Source organism: Molothrus ater, chromosome 3, assembly GCF_012460135.2.
Source record: "Molothrus ater isolate BHLD 08-10-18 breed brown headed cowbird chromosome 3, BPBGC_Mater_1.1, whole genome shotgun sequence".
Lineage (NCBI taxonomy): Eukaryota > Metazoa > Chordata > Aves > Passeriformes > Icteridae > Molothrus > Molothrus ater.
Genome location: NC_050480.2, coordinates 31792710 through 31809658, shown reverse-complemented (window position 1 = coordinate 31809658; position 16949 = coordinate 31792710). Strand labels below are relative to the sequence as shown.

The 16949-nt window shown below is 39.7% G+C and overlaps 1 protein-coding gene across 1 annotated transcript in view; it reads left to right on the top strand.

The window, feature by feature from the left end:
* Positions 1-9675: 9675 nt before the first annotated feature.
* PLD5 (phospholipase D family member 5) overlaps positions 9676-16949 on the top strand; it is a 176251-nt gene continuing 168977 nt past the window's right edge. Inside the window, exon 1 of the mRNA XM_036380367.2 lies at positions 9676-10230. Coding sequence (XP_036236260.1) covers positions 10045-10230 — 186 coding nt within the window. The 5' untranslated portion in view covers positions 9676-10044. The remainder of the gene's footprint in view (positions 10231-16949) is intronic.

Below are 16949 nucleotides of genomic sequence, written 5' to 3'. Positions count from 1 at the left end.
TTTTTCAGCTTCTAACTTTCATTACATAAGGGTAATTAAATACTTTATAGAAGGGAAGTCAAGTACTGCAAATTAACTGGAAAACAAATAGCAATAACCCAGTATACCTACTAAATACTAAGATACCTTGCACTGCATCAATCTTTTCTACCTTTTCCTCAGGACTGTCACAATTGTAAATGTTTTCTGCATGAAAAAAATCTTAGTGACGCATCTAGGGATTATCTGAATCCTTCTTCTGCAGTATAAAAAGGGATCATATGCACTACAACAATTTTCAGGAAAGGTTAATACATGCTTCAACATTCAATAGCTTGAACATTTACAGTAATTTCCAGGCTTTACAGATGATAAAATTTCGAGTTTGAAAAAAGTTTTAATCATTTTTAATTTTCAGTTCCCCAAAGAAATCTGGATTTTTTTCCTTTCTAGAGTAGAGTACACAAACTGTGATGACTGCAGTCCCTCCTTTGCCAGTTTTCCAACTTCACAGGAGTTTCAATATTTCATTTCAAGAAGATTTGGTTTAAGCCATTGAGAGTCTTTATGAGGAAAATGAACTCTTCCCTTAGAATACATTTCCTGTGGATTTTATTAGAATGAACCACATTTTGTACCAGAAGTCAGCAAGTTCAGCAGGAGCACGTCTCACATATCTTACATTGTGGCTGTGATAGGTTGGAGCTATGGCAATTCTGCCTGGCTCTGCATACAAGGGCCTAACCATATGATACAATGGAAGAAGCACTGCTTGCAGAGATAATATCCATGCTCCCTCACTCAGCTTTTGTCTTCCAGTATAACCTCACTCCAAGCGAGGGTACAGCGAAGTGAGGATGAGCTAAGACTGTTTCTTTGAAGCTGTGGCTCTAAAGGCAAACATATCATGTCTATTTATGCTAATCTGATCCCAGAAGTTCATAAAAGGGAGGACTATCCTATATCCCAAGGATCTCAGACAGATTCAGTCCTTTCTGAATCATAGCCTTCAATGATTCAGCAAAGTGTTGGTCACATTAATATAACTGCAAAATCAGTGTACATTCAGATGGGTAAAATTAAGTATGAACCAGCAGATTTTATGGCCAGCTCCAGCATGTCCCCTTTTGAATATGTTAAATGTAGCAGAAATATATGTATGAGTTTTAGGGCAGAGAAAAAGACTACATCATTCATCCTTCCCCATTCTTCTGAAATGTGACACACTATACACATATTTGTTTCAATCTTCAAACCAACTACTGCTTCTTGAGGTAAAAAGTTTTTAAGAGACAGAATATTGGCAGCTTTGACTCACGTCCCCTAATATAATCAAGAAACAAACTGAGCCAGATGAGGAGATCTCCACCAATGAAAACCTAATCTTGACTGTTGGTATTTGCATTTGTTGCCTCCTTTGAACTAGTTTATCTTGGTAGAAAACCCCTCTAGCCCTCTAGCTGTAAATCTTTTTGTGCTAGGAATCTGCTTCATTTTTGTTGTCAAGGTAGATGCACTTTCCTGAAAATTTTTATTTTTGCCTTGTATTGTTACAATCCACAAACTAGTACATATTGCTTTCTTTTTATCACCATCTTATTATAAGTGGGTTTTTTCCTGTTAGCATTTGGCACCGATAGTTACTCATTTCCACCTCCTTCAAATAACAGTTGACATATTCTGCATTTTTGTTTTTCTGTACCTTAATTCTTCTTCACTCTGTGTTACTTTGTGAAATAGCATCAGGGCTGTAAAGTAATCAGGAGTTTGTAATGCAGCTGTCAGCATCACATAATGAATTTGCCAAGTCCTGTTGAGGCTGTACCCGTTTGACAGCACATCTATGATATTTTCAGCACCCTTGCTGGTATTTATGTTACTAAAGCCCTAGCAGAGAAACATAGTGAAATCCTTTACTGCATAACCACAGGGCTGAAATTTCCTCTGTAGTGTGTAATCATTAGCACAAAACCATGGTGCTTTTTCTGGCTAAAGAGTGGAATGAATTCCAGGAGATCTTATCTCAATCTTTAGGCCTTTTACAGGCTACTTAATAACTTTTGGCATGTCTTCTTTGTATCTCAAATTTTATCTGCTAAAATGGAATAACTGCTTCCTTCTTTTCTCTGATCTCTGACTTGTTTATTCAGATAGAAAGCTCGAGAGGCAGAGAGTATCACTTATAATATATCTATGCAAAACCTTGTACAAAGAATCCCAAGATCTCTGTCACAGCAAATGTGAATGAGACAGTGTCTGTAATTTTTTTATATTATACCTGAGCTGTAATGTATGCTAGGCACTGATTAATAATAATCTTTCGAAAACTTGTCCTGAAATGTTAATCATGCAGGTAATCTTCTGGGTCAGTCAAGCTTTATACAAAATACACTTATTTTCAAGGACATGATTGTCCATAACTCAAACCACTCTAAATCCAGGCTGTCACAGTCTATTCTTCTTCTCTCCTGCACCAGCCATGTGAGAACATTGTCCTCCAACTCTGCTCTTCTGTGTGTAGCTGATCTGATTTAAACACAATGACCCCAAATGCTGTTAGATCAGTTGGGCCATGATACAAAGATAAGTTTGTAGTTAAAGAATATGTGTCATATTGCCTCATGGGTCTTATTTTATCTTATTTTAGGGGTTGTCACACCAATAAACATCTTTCTGGTCACACAAGGATGTCTGATATCTGATGTAACACAACACAACTCTTATGGGGAAGAAATGTCTTTTGTGACATAACTTTCTGCTTTCTCTGAGTGAAAAATATTTCAGCAAATAATGACTCTTTCACCTGTATTTCACTAGAAGCCACCATCCAAATGCTTATAAACACTTCAGTGAAAAATGTTTTAAATCAATTGTACCTACAGTAGAGAGGATGGCACAAATATAGAGGAATCACTTTTTCTTCTAAGTTTTACTGCACTTAGAAAACATGTTGTGTTAAAGCTTCTAATAGTGTAGCTTGCAGTTTGACATTATTTAGAAAGTTCTGAGCTGATTTCCAAAAGGCAGTTATAGTTTAGGTAATTTTCTTAAGTTCAGAGTAATATCTTCAAAAATTAGGCAGAATATATTGAAAATTAATTTTCTGTGTTTAAAAAGTTTTGGATTATTTGAAAGTATACTCTTTTGTATGGTAGAAAAATATTTTTTAAGTAAAAAATATCTTATATTTAAGATTGTTTTGGATAATTCCTGTTTTAATACTTCATGTGCTGAAAATTTTACTAAGGGCAAACACACTACAGAGGTACTCTGCTATTAAAAAAAAGAAAAAGGTTTTTGTGCTATTTTTTTCTTTTTGAAATACATTTCTTTCTTTGCACCATATTAATCTTTGTGAGAATCTACTTATGGGAGGTTTCAGAGTGCTGATTTAGAAACTGTTCTTTCCTTACATTGCCCTACCAATCCATCCTCGAAAGAATATTCACTAATGTTTCATTCTCTTTGTCTTACTTCCCCCACCCCCTAATTGAATAGAGCTTCTCTACATTATTTTTGTTTGTTTGTTTCTGTAGTAGCATTCAGGTATTGGAACATACTGCTCAGGAAGTGGCAGAATCACCATACCTGGAAGTATTCAATAGGTATGTGGATGTGACACTTGGGGATATAGTTAATTGGTGAACAAAGTGTTAAAGGTTTGATTGAATTATCTTAGAGATCTTTTCAAACTTTAATGATTCTATGATTCATGAAAGGTTGTTCAATTTTTTCTCTCTTGTTCCTCTCTACACCTCAAATTCTGCAGATGTAGAGAATTTTTCCCTTGTTATCAACCAACATTTACGTATGTGTTGAAAATAGAAATGAAAAAGCATTCCTCTCCCCTGAACAACTAACTGACATGTTAAAAACATGTCCCTTACAGTGTTTTTTGTCTGCTGACTGCCACTTCTCTGGAACAATTTTAACAACTCACTTCAGAGCAAGACTCCTCGAGAGCTCCGATCTTGTCAGAAGTCTGCTTATTGAACTTAGCTGCACCAACCAGATAAATTCAGCATGAGAAACTCAAGCTGAGGTAGATGTGAACCTCCCCAGGAAACAGACAAAAAAAAAAGCAAGGATCCTTCACAAAAATGTAAAGGGTCCCATTCTCACAGTAAGTGGACACCTATTACTTGCTGCAGATTTATTTTAAAGAAATGTAGGCCAAGTTTTGCCCCTTGGTTACAGGTTCATTATACAACTATTTTTGTTTCATGACTCCGGTGGGGACATAGAGGTAGAATAGAGGACAGAATTTGGCCCAATTAGTATGTGCCACTAATGAATGTTATTTTAAGGTGCAAGATGAAATCTTGTCTGGACAAGATTATTAAGGCTCAGAACTGAAAACGTTCTTTGGCAATGTATGGATGGGTGTGGGGGAAGGGATGAAGGAGAGTGGAAAGAGCAAAGGCAGAATTTGGTTTGAGATGGAAGATATCATATTATATCTCATAATCCCTAGTGAAAGTGAGAGCATCTCAGTCCATGCTGGTATCCATGCAGCCCATGACAGATCCAGAGGCCACTTTAGCACCCTCTTATGTCGCATGGAGGTGGAAAGGAGGCCATAGGAGAAACATTCTAGGCCTGGACTTCTAGGTGAAGTGGTATTTTGATGATACTTACAGAGTAACATTTTATTTCAAATGGAAGATGGATTAATTAATGTCTCAGGTATTTTTTATTTGGTTTCTGAAGGAAACAAAGTTAATGTAATTATCCCATTTTTCTGTCAATCCCAGTCTGTGTTCTGGAACATGCCTTATTTCAGCCAAATCCAACAGACAAGGGATATCTCAATACTAATGATGTTCCTAACACGTGGTTCTTCTGTGTTACGTTTGTTATGTGTTTGTTTATTTGTGTTTGTGGAGGTTTTGTTGTGTTTGTTTGGGTTTTTGGATTTTTTTGTTAGTTGCTGATTTTTTTTATTTTGAATCAGGGATCATGAAAAGAAGAAAGAATTTAAAGGTTAAAATTCCATGCAAGAGACACAGAAAAGTTTGGTTAATAGTTGAATTCAGAAAGGGAGGGCTAAAGCAGGGAACATTACGAGTATTAGATGTTGTTTCCATGTTATTTCTGAGGTAGGTGTCAGGTATGTTCATAACCTGAAATCTGAAGCATCTCCAACTCCAAAATTTCCCTTTAACTTCAGATTTGACCCTCCCATTTCATACTTGTGACTGCAATTCTTGCCCAAAAATTGAAGATAAAGGTATAAAGGTTTCATATTGTGCTGCATAGGATTTGACAAAGCAAAAATGCACAAATAATTTATAAATCTCCATGTAGCAGTCTAGCTTTTTCTTACTTTTTTCCTACTGCACATCTAGTGACTTTTACTATTCTGACCTTGTGCTTGGCACTGCAGGACATTGCACTATAGGTGAAAAAAAAATCTCTTTTTTCTTTCTTATTTTTTTTCCCTCTCTGGTCCTTCTCTATTGCAAATCCATGTTTTAAGGATTGGCAGCTGCTTCCAGGATGTAGTAGCAGATAGGCTTGGAGACATGGCCAGCATATCAGCATAGAGGAAACAGCCTGCTGCAATGGGTTTTTATTTGTAGGCTGATAGAATTGGGGGGCTAGGAAGGAGCTGGTGTTTTGGTAATTCTAAAAATTGTTTGAACGACAATTAATTTAATCTGGAACAGGCCAATGTTATTGGGAGGTTAAAAAGATCTGCCCATTTGAGTGTTTTTATCAATTCCTAGATGAGAAAGCAAGTGAGCTGAGCTGGGTAAGGAGGTGACAGTTCCCTTTCCAGGCCCAGCACTGCTGCTGGAGCTGGTGTCAGTCACAGCCCTCTGACTGGACAGCAGCTGAAGCCTGCAAGGCAATTGCTGCCTGCTGTTCTGGTCAGGTGTAGTACATTCTAAAAAGTGGGTCAGTGCTTGTATGCAGCCCAGCTCTGCATTAGAAATTAGTATTTTGTAAGGAGGCTTTAAATCTATTACAGGTGCATATATGCAAGGATTGCTATGCAGCCAAAATAAAGTTTTGCTATAGGACTTTTTACAGTTTTAGGTATATGCCATTTGCTGATAAAAGGTCTAAGGTTCTTGCAGATATGTTGAATTGCTGGAACCCCTTCATTAAAAAAATGTGTTTAGAAAGCTGGAGCACAGGGAGGAGGTCCTTTAAAACTTATCTAGATAAGATTTTTGGAAGAAATAGAAGCTGTCTTTTTAAAAAAGTAAATCTGTTGAAGCCCTACCTACATGTTTCCACTTATATCCTAATTTTCTTTGTATTGGCCTGAGTTAACTCTGCCCCCTACAGCATTCATCCTGTTGGTATAGAAAATGGAAAATTCTGTAGATTGCTTTAAAGGAGTTCCTCTGAGTCTTGATAAGATGGGCAGCGAATTGAAGAAAATTGTAGCCTGAACCATGGTAAGGTAAAATCATATAATGATATGCATGACTTGCATCTATTGCTAATTATGTAAGTGTTATGTTTGTAATTTCAGTCATCCTTGCTGCTGTAGTCATCTGAGTATGGAAGCAAAGGGCCTTGACAGGAGCAGGTGTTTGGGTAATTCTGAAAATTGAGTGGAAGAGAAAGACAGCAGTTTAATCCAGCTCATACAGCCAATTGGAAATGCTTATCTACTACAGAACTGATTGAATTTTAATGAGTTGAATTATCTTTGAATTAAGTTGGTTGATATGGTTGTGGTTTTTTGAACAAAATGGGGGGGGGGGGTTGCATAGATCTAACCTGGAAATAAACTGGAACCCAAAATCTGGAAAACAGCTCTTTACTCTTTTCAAATTAGATTAATAACCATGTATTCACTAGGAACTGACATTGTATTCTTAGCTTATTACTTTGCCTGAGTAAATTTTTTAGGAAAAGACAAAGATTTATAGTCATTAGATCACGTTTTCCCATTAGAAATCTTTTCTGCTTGGGGTCAGCAAGCAAGAAAGGCTTAGCAAGCATAGCTTGTTTGCATGATTTTAACAGACTTTTTCCAGGCTTCTTTTTATGCCTTATCTCTCTCATTCCTAGTGAGAGTAGGACTGGGATAATAATAATGTTGGCAGTAGTAGTAGTAGAAAGCAGCACACCTACATGTCAAAGAGGGTGTTTGGAAAGAGGCGCAAACTCTCTCTTTATAGCCTCGAGACTAAAAGCAACTTTAGGACTCCATTATCTGGCTGTCCTGGATAGGCAGAAAGAAGTTCCTCTGGCAGCTGAGAAGGTCTCCTGGTAGTGTAGGTAGGAAAGGTAGGATAAATGAGCCCCACCAAATAGCTAACACATGTTTTAAAAAAATCTTAATCCAGTATGTATGGGGGAATGAGACAATGCCTTGTACTCAAGTACAGTGGCATATTGATTCTGTTGCAGTATTAAGGGATGGGGAGCAAAGCAGGTGGCAACTGCAGAGTGACACTAATAACTTTTCTTTATTAATATTTGCAAGTAGAAAAACCAAGAAAGATCAGAAGGATAAAGAAAAGGTTGAAGTGCTTCAAGTAGAGATACAATGTGAAAATTCTTATGCAAAAGCAGCATAAAGCAGGCTCTCCTGATTTATAGCACATGCAGTTTTTCTAAGAACGCTATATATATATGTATGTATATGTACACCTGTTGGGATATTATATAGTTGAAGAAACATAGAGGCTCTTTTGTTTTCCCTTCTTTTCCTTTCTTCTGACTGAATGTTTGCATTTATTCCAATCCTTTGGGAGTAGGTGCATCTATGAGCATATAGAACTCCTAAATGGGCATCTGCAACTAAAGTTCAGTTCAGCACATCTCTAATCAAGTTATTCTCTGTGAGCTTAAAACTGCTGCAGCTGGGACATGCCATAGATTAAATCTCAGTGCCTTCCAGTGTGTCCTGCCTGCAGCAGGACCACATAGGTCTCATTCTTGATCCAGGTGTTTTGAGGCTGTATTCACAATCCTGGAAATACCTACATTTCCTAACCGAAGAAACTAGAAAGTTATTAGAAAGAAAACTGCAAGTCCTTTATACTGGTGAGTTAAAAGTATGTGATATTGACAGTTCTGGTTGTTGGTATTTTGTTACACTCTTTTTTGTAGTAGTATTTAGGTAAGGATTTTGAAATTGTCCTTCTAGTTTTAGAAGAAGATACTATAATTTCTGCTACTGTTCAGTTTATTCTTCCAGTATTTCACAGAGATACTAGTATTACCTATTAATAATAATCCTCAATAATGAGTTGTGATGTGAGTTTTGCCTTTATCTTTAGAATTTTGACAGGAAAAAAATATTTATCTGTCTGGTTTCTGACCCATCTTTTGCAGTAATACACCTTAAGTCCAATCACAAGGATATTTTAAATTTGCCTTTTGATCAGATGGAAGTAGAGCTCACTGTAGATCAAGTGATTAGCTGAGGGCTCTTCTGTAATTTTCTCAGAAATTTGTTTGGTTGAACTTCTTTACCATTTAAAGGCTATTTTCAGTTAACTGCATTCAAGTGTAGACCTCTAGTTCAGCATCCCTTTATCAGCATAGCGACATCAGTGTAGTTCTGTAGCAGGGGGAAAAAAAAAATCTGCAGATGCCGATGTATCAATTGTACATACTCATAGAGATACACCTATTTCCAAAGGACTGGAATACATGCAAACACTTGTCTGATGACAAATATTGACTAGGAAACTAAAATGTTGTTCTGAGCTCCAGTAAATATTTCTTGATGCACAGTGTGAGAAAGTTTTCTTGTCTATGCCTAATATAGCTTTACAGAGTGTGTGGGAATTAGCGAGGTGGCTTTTCATAGTGTGAAAAAGGAAAGTCCTTTTTTCTGCTGAAACACGTTTGAGCTAAATAGCAACACCCATCAACTTCTACTAAAAGAGGTGGCAGCGGACTATAGAAACCACCCTAGAAGGTCTTTTTATTTTATGAGAGAAATCCTAGATACCAGGGATCTACGAATGTGGGCATCCCAGCGACCCTGTCCATCGGGACCACTGAAGAGATTCGATTTCTGAGCTCTGGTGCTGGCTGAGCCGCTGCGGCGACGGGGGCTTCCAGGCTGGACTCGGTCCTGGACCGGAGCCGAACCGGGGCTTTCGCCGCCTGGTCAGGCGAGGTGCGCTCCTGGCTGCCCCGGCGAAAGGGCCGGCAGCTCGGTCTGGTTCCGCCCGAGAGAAGCGGGAGCCCCTGCCCAGGGAGGGAGGGGGCGCGGTGACGGCGAGGTGCTGCGGGAGAGGCCGGCGCGGTGGCCCCGGCGGCCGCAGCCCCGCATCCCCCGGCGGCCGCGGCGGGGCCGGGCGGGGCGGGGGGCACAGCCCACCCCGGGATGGGCCGGGCAGGGCAGCGGGCGGCGGCCCCGGGAGCCTCCGCCGTGGGCAGATCGGACAAAGGCTTCCAGGAGAGGGAGTGGCAAGCGGCCGCCCAGCCCTCGGCGGGCTGCGGGCGGGTCGGTGCCGCCGGGACGAGAGGAGAGCAGACGAGACAACTTCCCCAGGGGCACGGGGGGCCCCAGGAGGGCGGCGGCAGCGGCTCCTGTCAAAAGGAAGGGGCTCTCCCGTGCCGCTGGCTGCTCCCCCGAAGGTGGCGGCGGGGAGGGGAGGCGGGGGAGGAGCCGGGCTCATCCCCGGGCGGGCGGCGGCCCCTCCACTGCGCCAACCTGCAGGCGGGCTGGAGGCGGCAGCCCCGCCCGGCCTCGGCTGCCGGGGCCGCGCCGCCCCTCGCCTCCGTCCCGGGCAGAGCCGCAGGCAGCCGCTTCCCGCTGCGTCGGTCCTGGACTGCAGCTTCCTGGCGGCCAGGGCAACAAGCAGCGGCATCTTGGAGCGTCTTCTTTCCCGAGTGCCCCTTCATCTCTCCCAGCCCGCTCCTCTCTCGTACCTGCAGCCTTTCTTTCTCCCTCCACTCCTACCTTTTCTGCTTGTCTCCCCCTTCTCTTACCATTTTCTGGTTTTAAGGGTTTTTTTGATTTCCTTCTCTTTCTTCTTCCCCCATCCTGTTCCCTTCTGGACCATCTTCGTTTAGTACCTCTTAATTTCTTGATTTCTTCTGATTTTTTTCCTTTGGACTTTGCCTTGTCATGTCAAGATGGAAGTCAGGCATGACTGGCTCTCCTCATCCCCCCATGAGGGCTTCGAGCAGATGAGGCTGAAGAGCAGACCCAGGGAGCCTTCCCCAAGCCTCACCAGAGTAGGTGCGAACTTCTACAGCACTGTCAAGCAGCAGGACTACAGTGCCAGTGTCTGGCTGAGGAGGAAAGACAAACTGGAGCACGTAAGCCAGCTTCTTTCCCCCCCCCCCACTTGTTTCTTTCTTTTTTTTTTTTTTTTTTTTTTAATTTCTAGACCTCTGTCTAGGTACTCTGTTAGGCTGTCTGCCAGCTGGGACACCAGAAGAAAAGTGTTACTCCAGTAGTTGGGTATGGCCGTTTCCCAAATGATAGAGAAAGGAGCTATTTAGAGGTCCCATAGTGGTTAGATCTGAGGTAAATGGGATGTCAGTACTGTTCCAAACTACATGCAAATCTCCTTCTAACTGGAAATATTTTTTAATGTTCTTGGCTGATGCCTTCTTCTTCTACTTCAGCAAATTCAGCACTGATGTGGGAGGAGAAAGATTGGGATGGTGCAGATGGAGGTTAGAACATTTATCTCATGGTGATTATAATGTAGTTCTAGAATAGCTTAAAAAATAGCTGGTGGTTGGTTTTTTTGTTTGTTTTGTTTTTAATTTTAGATGTAATTTTCATTCTCCCCCTCCCCCATCTTTTTCTTCTCCATGCATGGGACTTTGAACATACTCTGCCTATGTGGGGCTGAGATTTTCTTCAAGACTTTTCTTGCTGCAGCAGTAGTACATGACTTAACTGTGTTTCAGGCCACAATAGGACTGATACTGTGGATAGCTCTAGTGAATATTTTATGAGAATTTAAGGTGCTTCAAAGTGTTCCTGTCTCAGATGATGTTTGAAAGCATTCTTCATGTTACTTGTAACAGAAAGGAAATGGATTGAGATGACCTGCATGCTATGTAAGTTTTCTGAATAGCTTATTAGGTGAAATCCATTGTTAGAGTGTACTGTACAATCAAGGCAGGAAAGTACTGCATTTACAGAGATGCAAAAGAATGTGGATAGGCTTGCATAATGCAACAGTCTGCTATTCTTTACATTAGTGAGTAATTTGCAATCACAGTCACATTGACTTCAAGAGGCACAGGAAAATATTTCTTCTGGTACAGCCACCCCAAGACTCTTTGAATAGAAATGGTCTGATAAGAAGGATAAATTGTCTTTACTACATGAAAATCCTAGATGGCACAGTAGAGTCCTTTGAAGAGGAAACCTGAAAGAAGGTCCTTTACCAAGTAGTTCATAGACTGTAACCCCCCCTTCCCCCTAACCTGCAGAGAGTATTTTATCCCTCGTAGTGAAACCTTAAACTTGAGTTGTTTATACTTCTGGGGAAATGACAAGAACTGATGATCTTTTGGAAAGATCACATTTCATATGTTGAGGAAGGTATTGAATTCTGTCTGCCTTTTAACACAATTTTGCCATTCTCACACTGACAACAAGGCTTCAGTAGTAAGCTTGTAAGTGTTCTCCCATTGTCAATCAAGAATAAAGGTCAGTGCCTTATCTCAGTACAGCTAAAACATTGATAGCACAGAAATCTGAACTGTGTCTTTTGTAACAGATTTTGCTACATGTTGATATCTGTGATCAAATGAATAATTATTAATTGCAGGGGGGATTAATCTGTCAAGAGTTTGGTAGCTGAATGGTCAGATACCTGTATATTAAACCTTATCCCAGTATTATCAGGAAGAAAGAAAATAGGCATTAACTTGTTTAAAGATTGAAAGTGCAAAACCTTTATTTCGTGTGTGGTTTTGTTGCTGGTTTTTTTTTTTTTCCTTTGGTTGTTGTTATTCCTGTTGTTAAGTCAGTATTTTGTCACAATAGTTGTTTTCAATATCCCTGCAGCATTTGTGTGAAAAGCTTTCTCTGTAATGCATGTTCTTCTGGGGGTTTCCCTCTCATTTGATGCAGTTATTTTTACTCCCATAGCCTATTTGAACAATGCAAAGAGAAAAAAATTGGAGCACTGATGTCCCTTCCTTGCCATAAAATATTTATTTAATTTACATTATTGTGTCTACCCCAAAGGACACTGATATGCTAACAGCAGATACATGAAAATACTTTTTTTATGGTTTAAGGCAACTGCATTTTTATGATTTAAGGCAACACTTATGAGTGTTGTAACAGAACAGGCTATTGCATGAATATAAATAAAATGTCTATTTATTTATAAATTCTATTTTGCTTATACTGTTTTAGAGCAAGTTTGTTAATTTTTGTTTTCAGATGAATTTTTGAGGGTTTTGAGTGTTCTCTTGCTAGAGAAGTTATTTCCTACACTCCACTCTTCCACTCCAAGAGACAAACCAATTACTTTGAGATGCATCATTTTGAATGGGATAGTCATTGACATATGATCACTTATGGCCAATAATGAAGATATTTATATCCTCCATCCACCTCACAAAGTTTGCACAACATTTCATTACAGCTCCCTCTGAGATAATCATGTTACTTGAAAGCTGCAAAGAAAATCAAAATCCAAGGAGCGAGCATTCATGGAGGCACTGAATTTAAAAGTATGTAATCCCAACCTTCATGCTGTACAATGACAGGCTAGGCAGAAGAGGGGTATATAGTAAGTCAAGGTACCCATGAACACATTTTGAAGTCTCATATGTACTCTTTCAGCATTGTGGAGGGCATTGAGTTTTGTTTCATTGAAATTGATTTCTTAAATTGATTTGAGTTGTAACAGGGATGAAACTGGGCCAGCATATTTTGTTCATTACTCACAGTAAGACCTTGTAGGCCACAGTACATATTTTATACTGACTTTTTGTTCAAGTGAATAGCCTAACTTAATCACATGCAATGCTTACTAATCCGCATACAGTTTGATGGGTTAAAAGACATATTCTGAAGCCAATTTGTATCAAATTGTTTATGTAAAAAGATTCTCAAATATAGAAACAGTTTGTTTCTAGATCTCAAAACTGTAGCAAAGTTGTGGGTTTTGCTCTTGTGGTTTTTGGTTTGTTTTAGGCTTTTTTGTATACAGATGTCAATTTGAGGAGTGTGGTAAAGAGGTTCAAAATTCAACTACTTTATCTCTTCTGAAAGCACAGAACAAGTTCAGATGCACAAATATGATCGGGTTTCTTTAAAACTGATCAATATTTAATTATTGACTGACCATAGAGGAAGTAAAAATCTGTAACATCCTGCTGGTGTCTTGCTAATTAATTGTTCTTTGAATGGATCTTAATGTAGTGTGGCTCATTGCCTAGCTGTTTTTATAGAACTTTCTTTATCCAAGTAGCAGCAACACAGCTTGTACTATAAAAGATCTGAACATAACCCACCTCTGTTCTTTTCTGAACTCAGATGCTGTATTTAAGACTAAATGAATTTGCTGTAACATGTTTGAAGGCCCAATGAGGAGTTTCTGCTGAAGTGAGGCCTCAGGGTACATGCATGCTGTTCCCAGTGTGCTGAAGAGGCATACTGTTAATGGAGGAATTTGCAAGAGATTGAGGAACTCCAACACTGTAGATGTGACCACAGTGATGTTGCAAACATTTGCCTGAAATCCCTGCAGAGCTGAAATTTTTCAGATTCTATGTATTTGCTTCAACTAGTTCCTTGTGCCTCTTCGTGAAATTGTTTGCCTGGTATTGGAAGTGTTGGACAGAAAACAGATGAGCGAAATATTCTTAAATTCTTCTTTGCATAGTGGTTTTTTAAATTTTTTTTTGTTTCTTTCTCTTTGTCTGGTCTTGCCTTATTTAATTAAATGTGAATTCATTAAGATAAAAAGGAGGAGGTAGGGATTGGGGAAAAGTAGCTAATGTGGTAAACTTTAGCTGTTAGGAGTTACTGGGTCTGGTTTAATTTGCAGCAGCTCTCCATCATGTCTCTGCATCCCACAGTAATGATGGTTATTGAATAGCTGCTTTCCTGGTACCTCAGCAAAGAATTCTAGAGAACTTAATTTTAAATAATAAAAGCTTCAAAACTGAACAGATTTCTTTCTAAGCTACAAGAGATGTGCTTCAAGCATATATTTGTTTTTGAAAAATACAGTTATTCTTTCTCAAGGATGTAGTGGTAGTCTTTCTCTAATAACATCTAAATTTAATTATTTGCTTAATTATTAAAAGATTTTTAAAAATCTCTTTTAAGAAACTGGTTCAAAACTAAATTTTGGGGAGACCTGTCATCAGGACAGTGTTAATTCCTGGCAATCCTCAGTCTGTTATTTTTGAAGAATCATAATTAGGAGAAGTTATTGACAATTATTGCATCATTTTTTGGGTTTTTTTACTGAAGATCTGATCAGCAGCAAGGGCAGTGCTGGGATTTTCTGATTCTAAGTGCTCTTGCTGTTATTTGACCAGTTGATGTTGTTGCTCAGCACACTGCTGTGCCTTGGCAGCATTGCTACCCAGGGAGAAGAGTGGCCATGAGGTACAGGGATAGCAGTGTCACTTGGTAGCAGAGGCAGATATCTAATATGCATCTGTTAGGCTTAAGACAGTTTACAAAAGTGCCTGACAAGCGTGACCAGAATATTTCTCAGAGCTGCATGAGCAGATCATAAATAAAATATAGCTTTAATTCACCTGTCATAATACCTTTCTAAAAGTTGAAATTCCAAATCCCATTTTGCCAGTTCATTTTTATTATTCAAAAATTAGTAAGCTTGTTAGGCAGCTTTTGTTTTTCTCTTCTTTTTTTATGATGCTGGAAATTCTTAACAAAATCATTGTTGGACAGTTTCCAAGTGCACTTCTACTCTTGCATTAAAATTAACAGTAATGTTAAGAGTCATAAGACAGATTTGTAATCTCCAGAAGGATGACAGGAAGACACCATGTGCATAGCTATAGCCTGCAACACCTAAACAAAAAGGTGGACATAGTTTGATGTAAAGCATGTTGCAGGAGTAGAACCCAGTGAAGCCAAATCAGTTGCCGGACAGTGGCAATGGCTTCAGTTTAAGGAAGAATAATGCAAGGATATAAATCAGAATTCAAAAAACATTCCCATATTCCCAAAACAGCCCTAGTCTTGAAATAAATGCAAACAAATGTCTTCTTCTGTGAGTTCATAGAATCACAGACTATCCTGATTTGGAAGAAATTCACAGGAATCATCTACAGGTCCAACCTCTGGCCCAGCATAGGACACTCTAAGGAACACACCAAGTATCTGAGAGTGTTGTCCAAACACTTCTTGAACTCTGTCAGGCTGGTGACCACTTCCCTGGGGAGACAGTTCCAGCCCAACCACTCTCTGAGTGAAGAACCTTTATCTAATATCCAACCTAAACCTCCCCTGACACAATTTCAGGCCATTCCTTCAGGTCCTGTTGCTGGTCACCAGAGAAAAGAGCTTGCTCCTCTACTTTCTCTCATGAGGAAGTTGTAGATGGCTTTTGGGTCTCCCCTCAATCTTCTCCAGGCTGAATAATCCAAGCGACCTCAGCCACTTCTTTTTTGGCTTCCCCTCGAGGCCTTTCGCCTTGTTCATTGCCCTCCTTTGGACTCTAGGAGTTTTGTATCTTTCTTATATTGTGGCACCCAGAGCTGCACACAGCACTTGAGGTCAGGCCAGAGCAGAGCAGGACAATCCCTTGCCTTCCCTGACCAGTGATGCTGCGCTTGCTGCACAGTTGTCAGTCTTTTGTACTAGGCAGGTATAAATAATTTGTCATCTGCAATAATGTTAGGTACCAAAGTGAATGGCTTGTGCCATGTAGGAAGGTGCATAGATGGGGAAAATTCAGAGGGTTCTAGAGAATTAGTTTCCTCTATTTGAACCTTTTTGATGGTGTAGTTGCAGATTATAATTCCAAATATCTGTCTGGTCCTGGAGATATCTATATTTAGGTTTCGTCATTTAAACCAAAGGAACAAACTCAATTAAGTTAGAGGGATTTGGGCTTTTTCTCAACAGGAGGCTGGTATGTGGATTGCCTGCCTGGAGCAGTGGTACTTAGCATGAGTTGTGATTCTTGCTGAAGTAGTAGCATGCAGTTTGCTTCACTGCTGACAGACTGTGTGTGGAGGGGAATTTTTATGTCAAAATGCCGATTTCTTTGCAGGTGTCTTTCTCCAGTAATGTTCTGTAGACAAACATAATTAGAGAAAATAAATGTTCAGAAAAGTGGAAAAAAGGGACCAAAATAATTGAGCAGTGTTGGAAAGTACTGATTAACATTTTAGAGAAAAAAAATAGAAAATGTTTTCTTTTGAAAGTGGTATGGGGAATTTCAAATCCTGAGTGTAGTTACCACACACAAAAGTAATTTTGTGTTGCAAAGCAGTGAAAATATGATACCTAATAGTATTTTTTCTCTTTTTAGTTGCAGTGGGGTAACCTTGGTTTTCTGCCAGCTGCCTACTGAGCCACCCTCTCTTTCCCCCTCCTCAATAAGGGGGAGAACATGAGATGAAAAATTTTTTAGCTTGAGATAAAGATGGAGAGATGACCAATTACTGTCATAGGCAAAACAAACTCAATTTGGGGAAAATTAATTTCATCTCTTTTCAATTAAATATGGGATAGGATAGTGAGAAACAAGGACAAGACTAAAATCACCTTCTTTCCTCCTCCCCATTTTCCCAGGCTCAGCTTCAGTCCTTTATTCTTGAATCTTCAACCTCTTTCCCATCAATCCCCTGAGTGGCACAGGATATTGGGAAATGGGGGCTGCAGTCAGTTCATAACATTTTGTCACTCCTTCTTCTTCACAGTTCCCTGCTGTGGTGTGGGATCCCTGCCATGGGATATAGTCCCTGTCAAATTGTTCCAATGTGGGTCCTCCACACAAGCTGTAGCTCTCCAGAAACTGTACCAGCATGGATCCTCCCTATGGAGTGCACTCCAGGAATGGACTGCT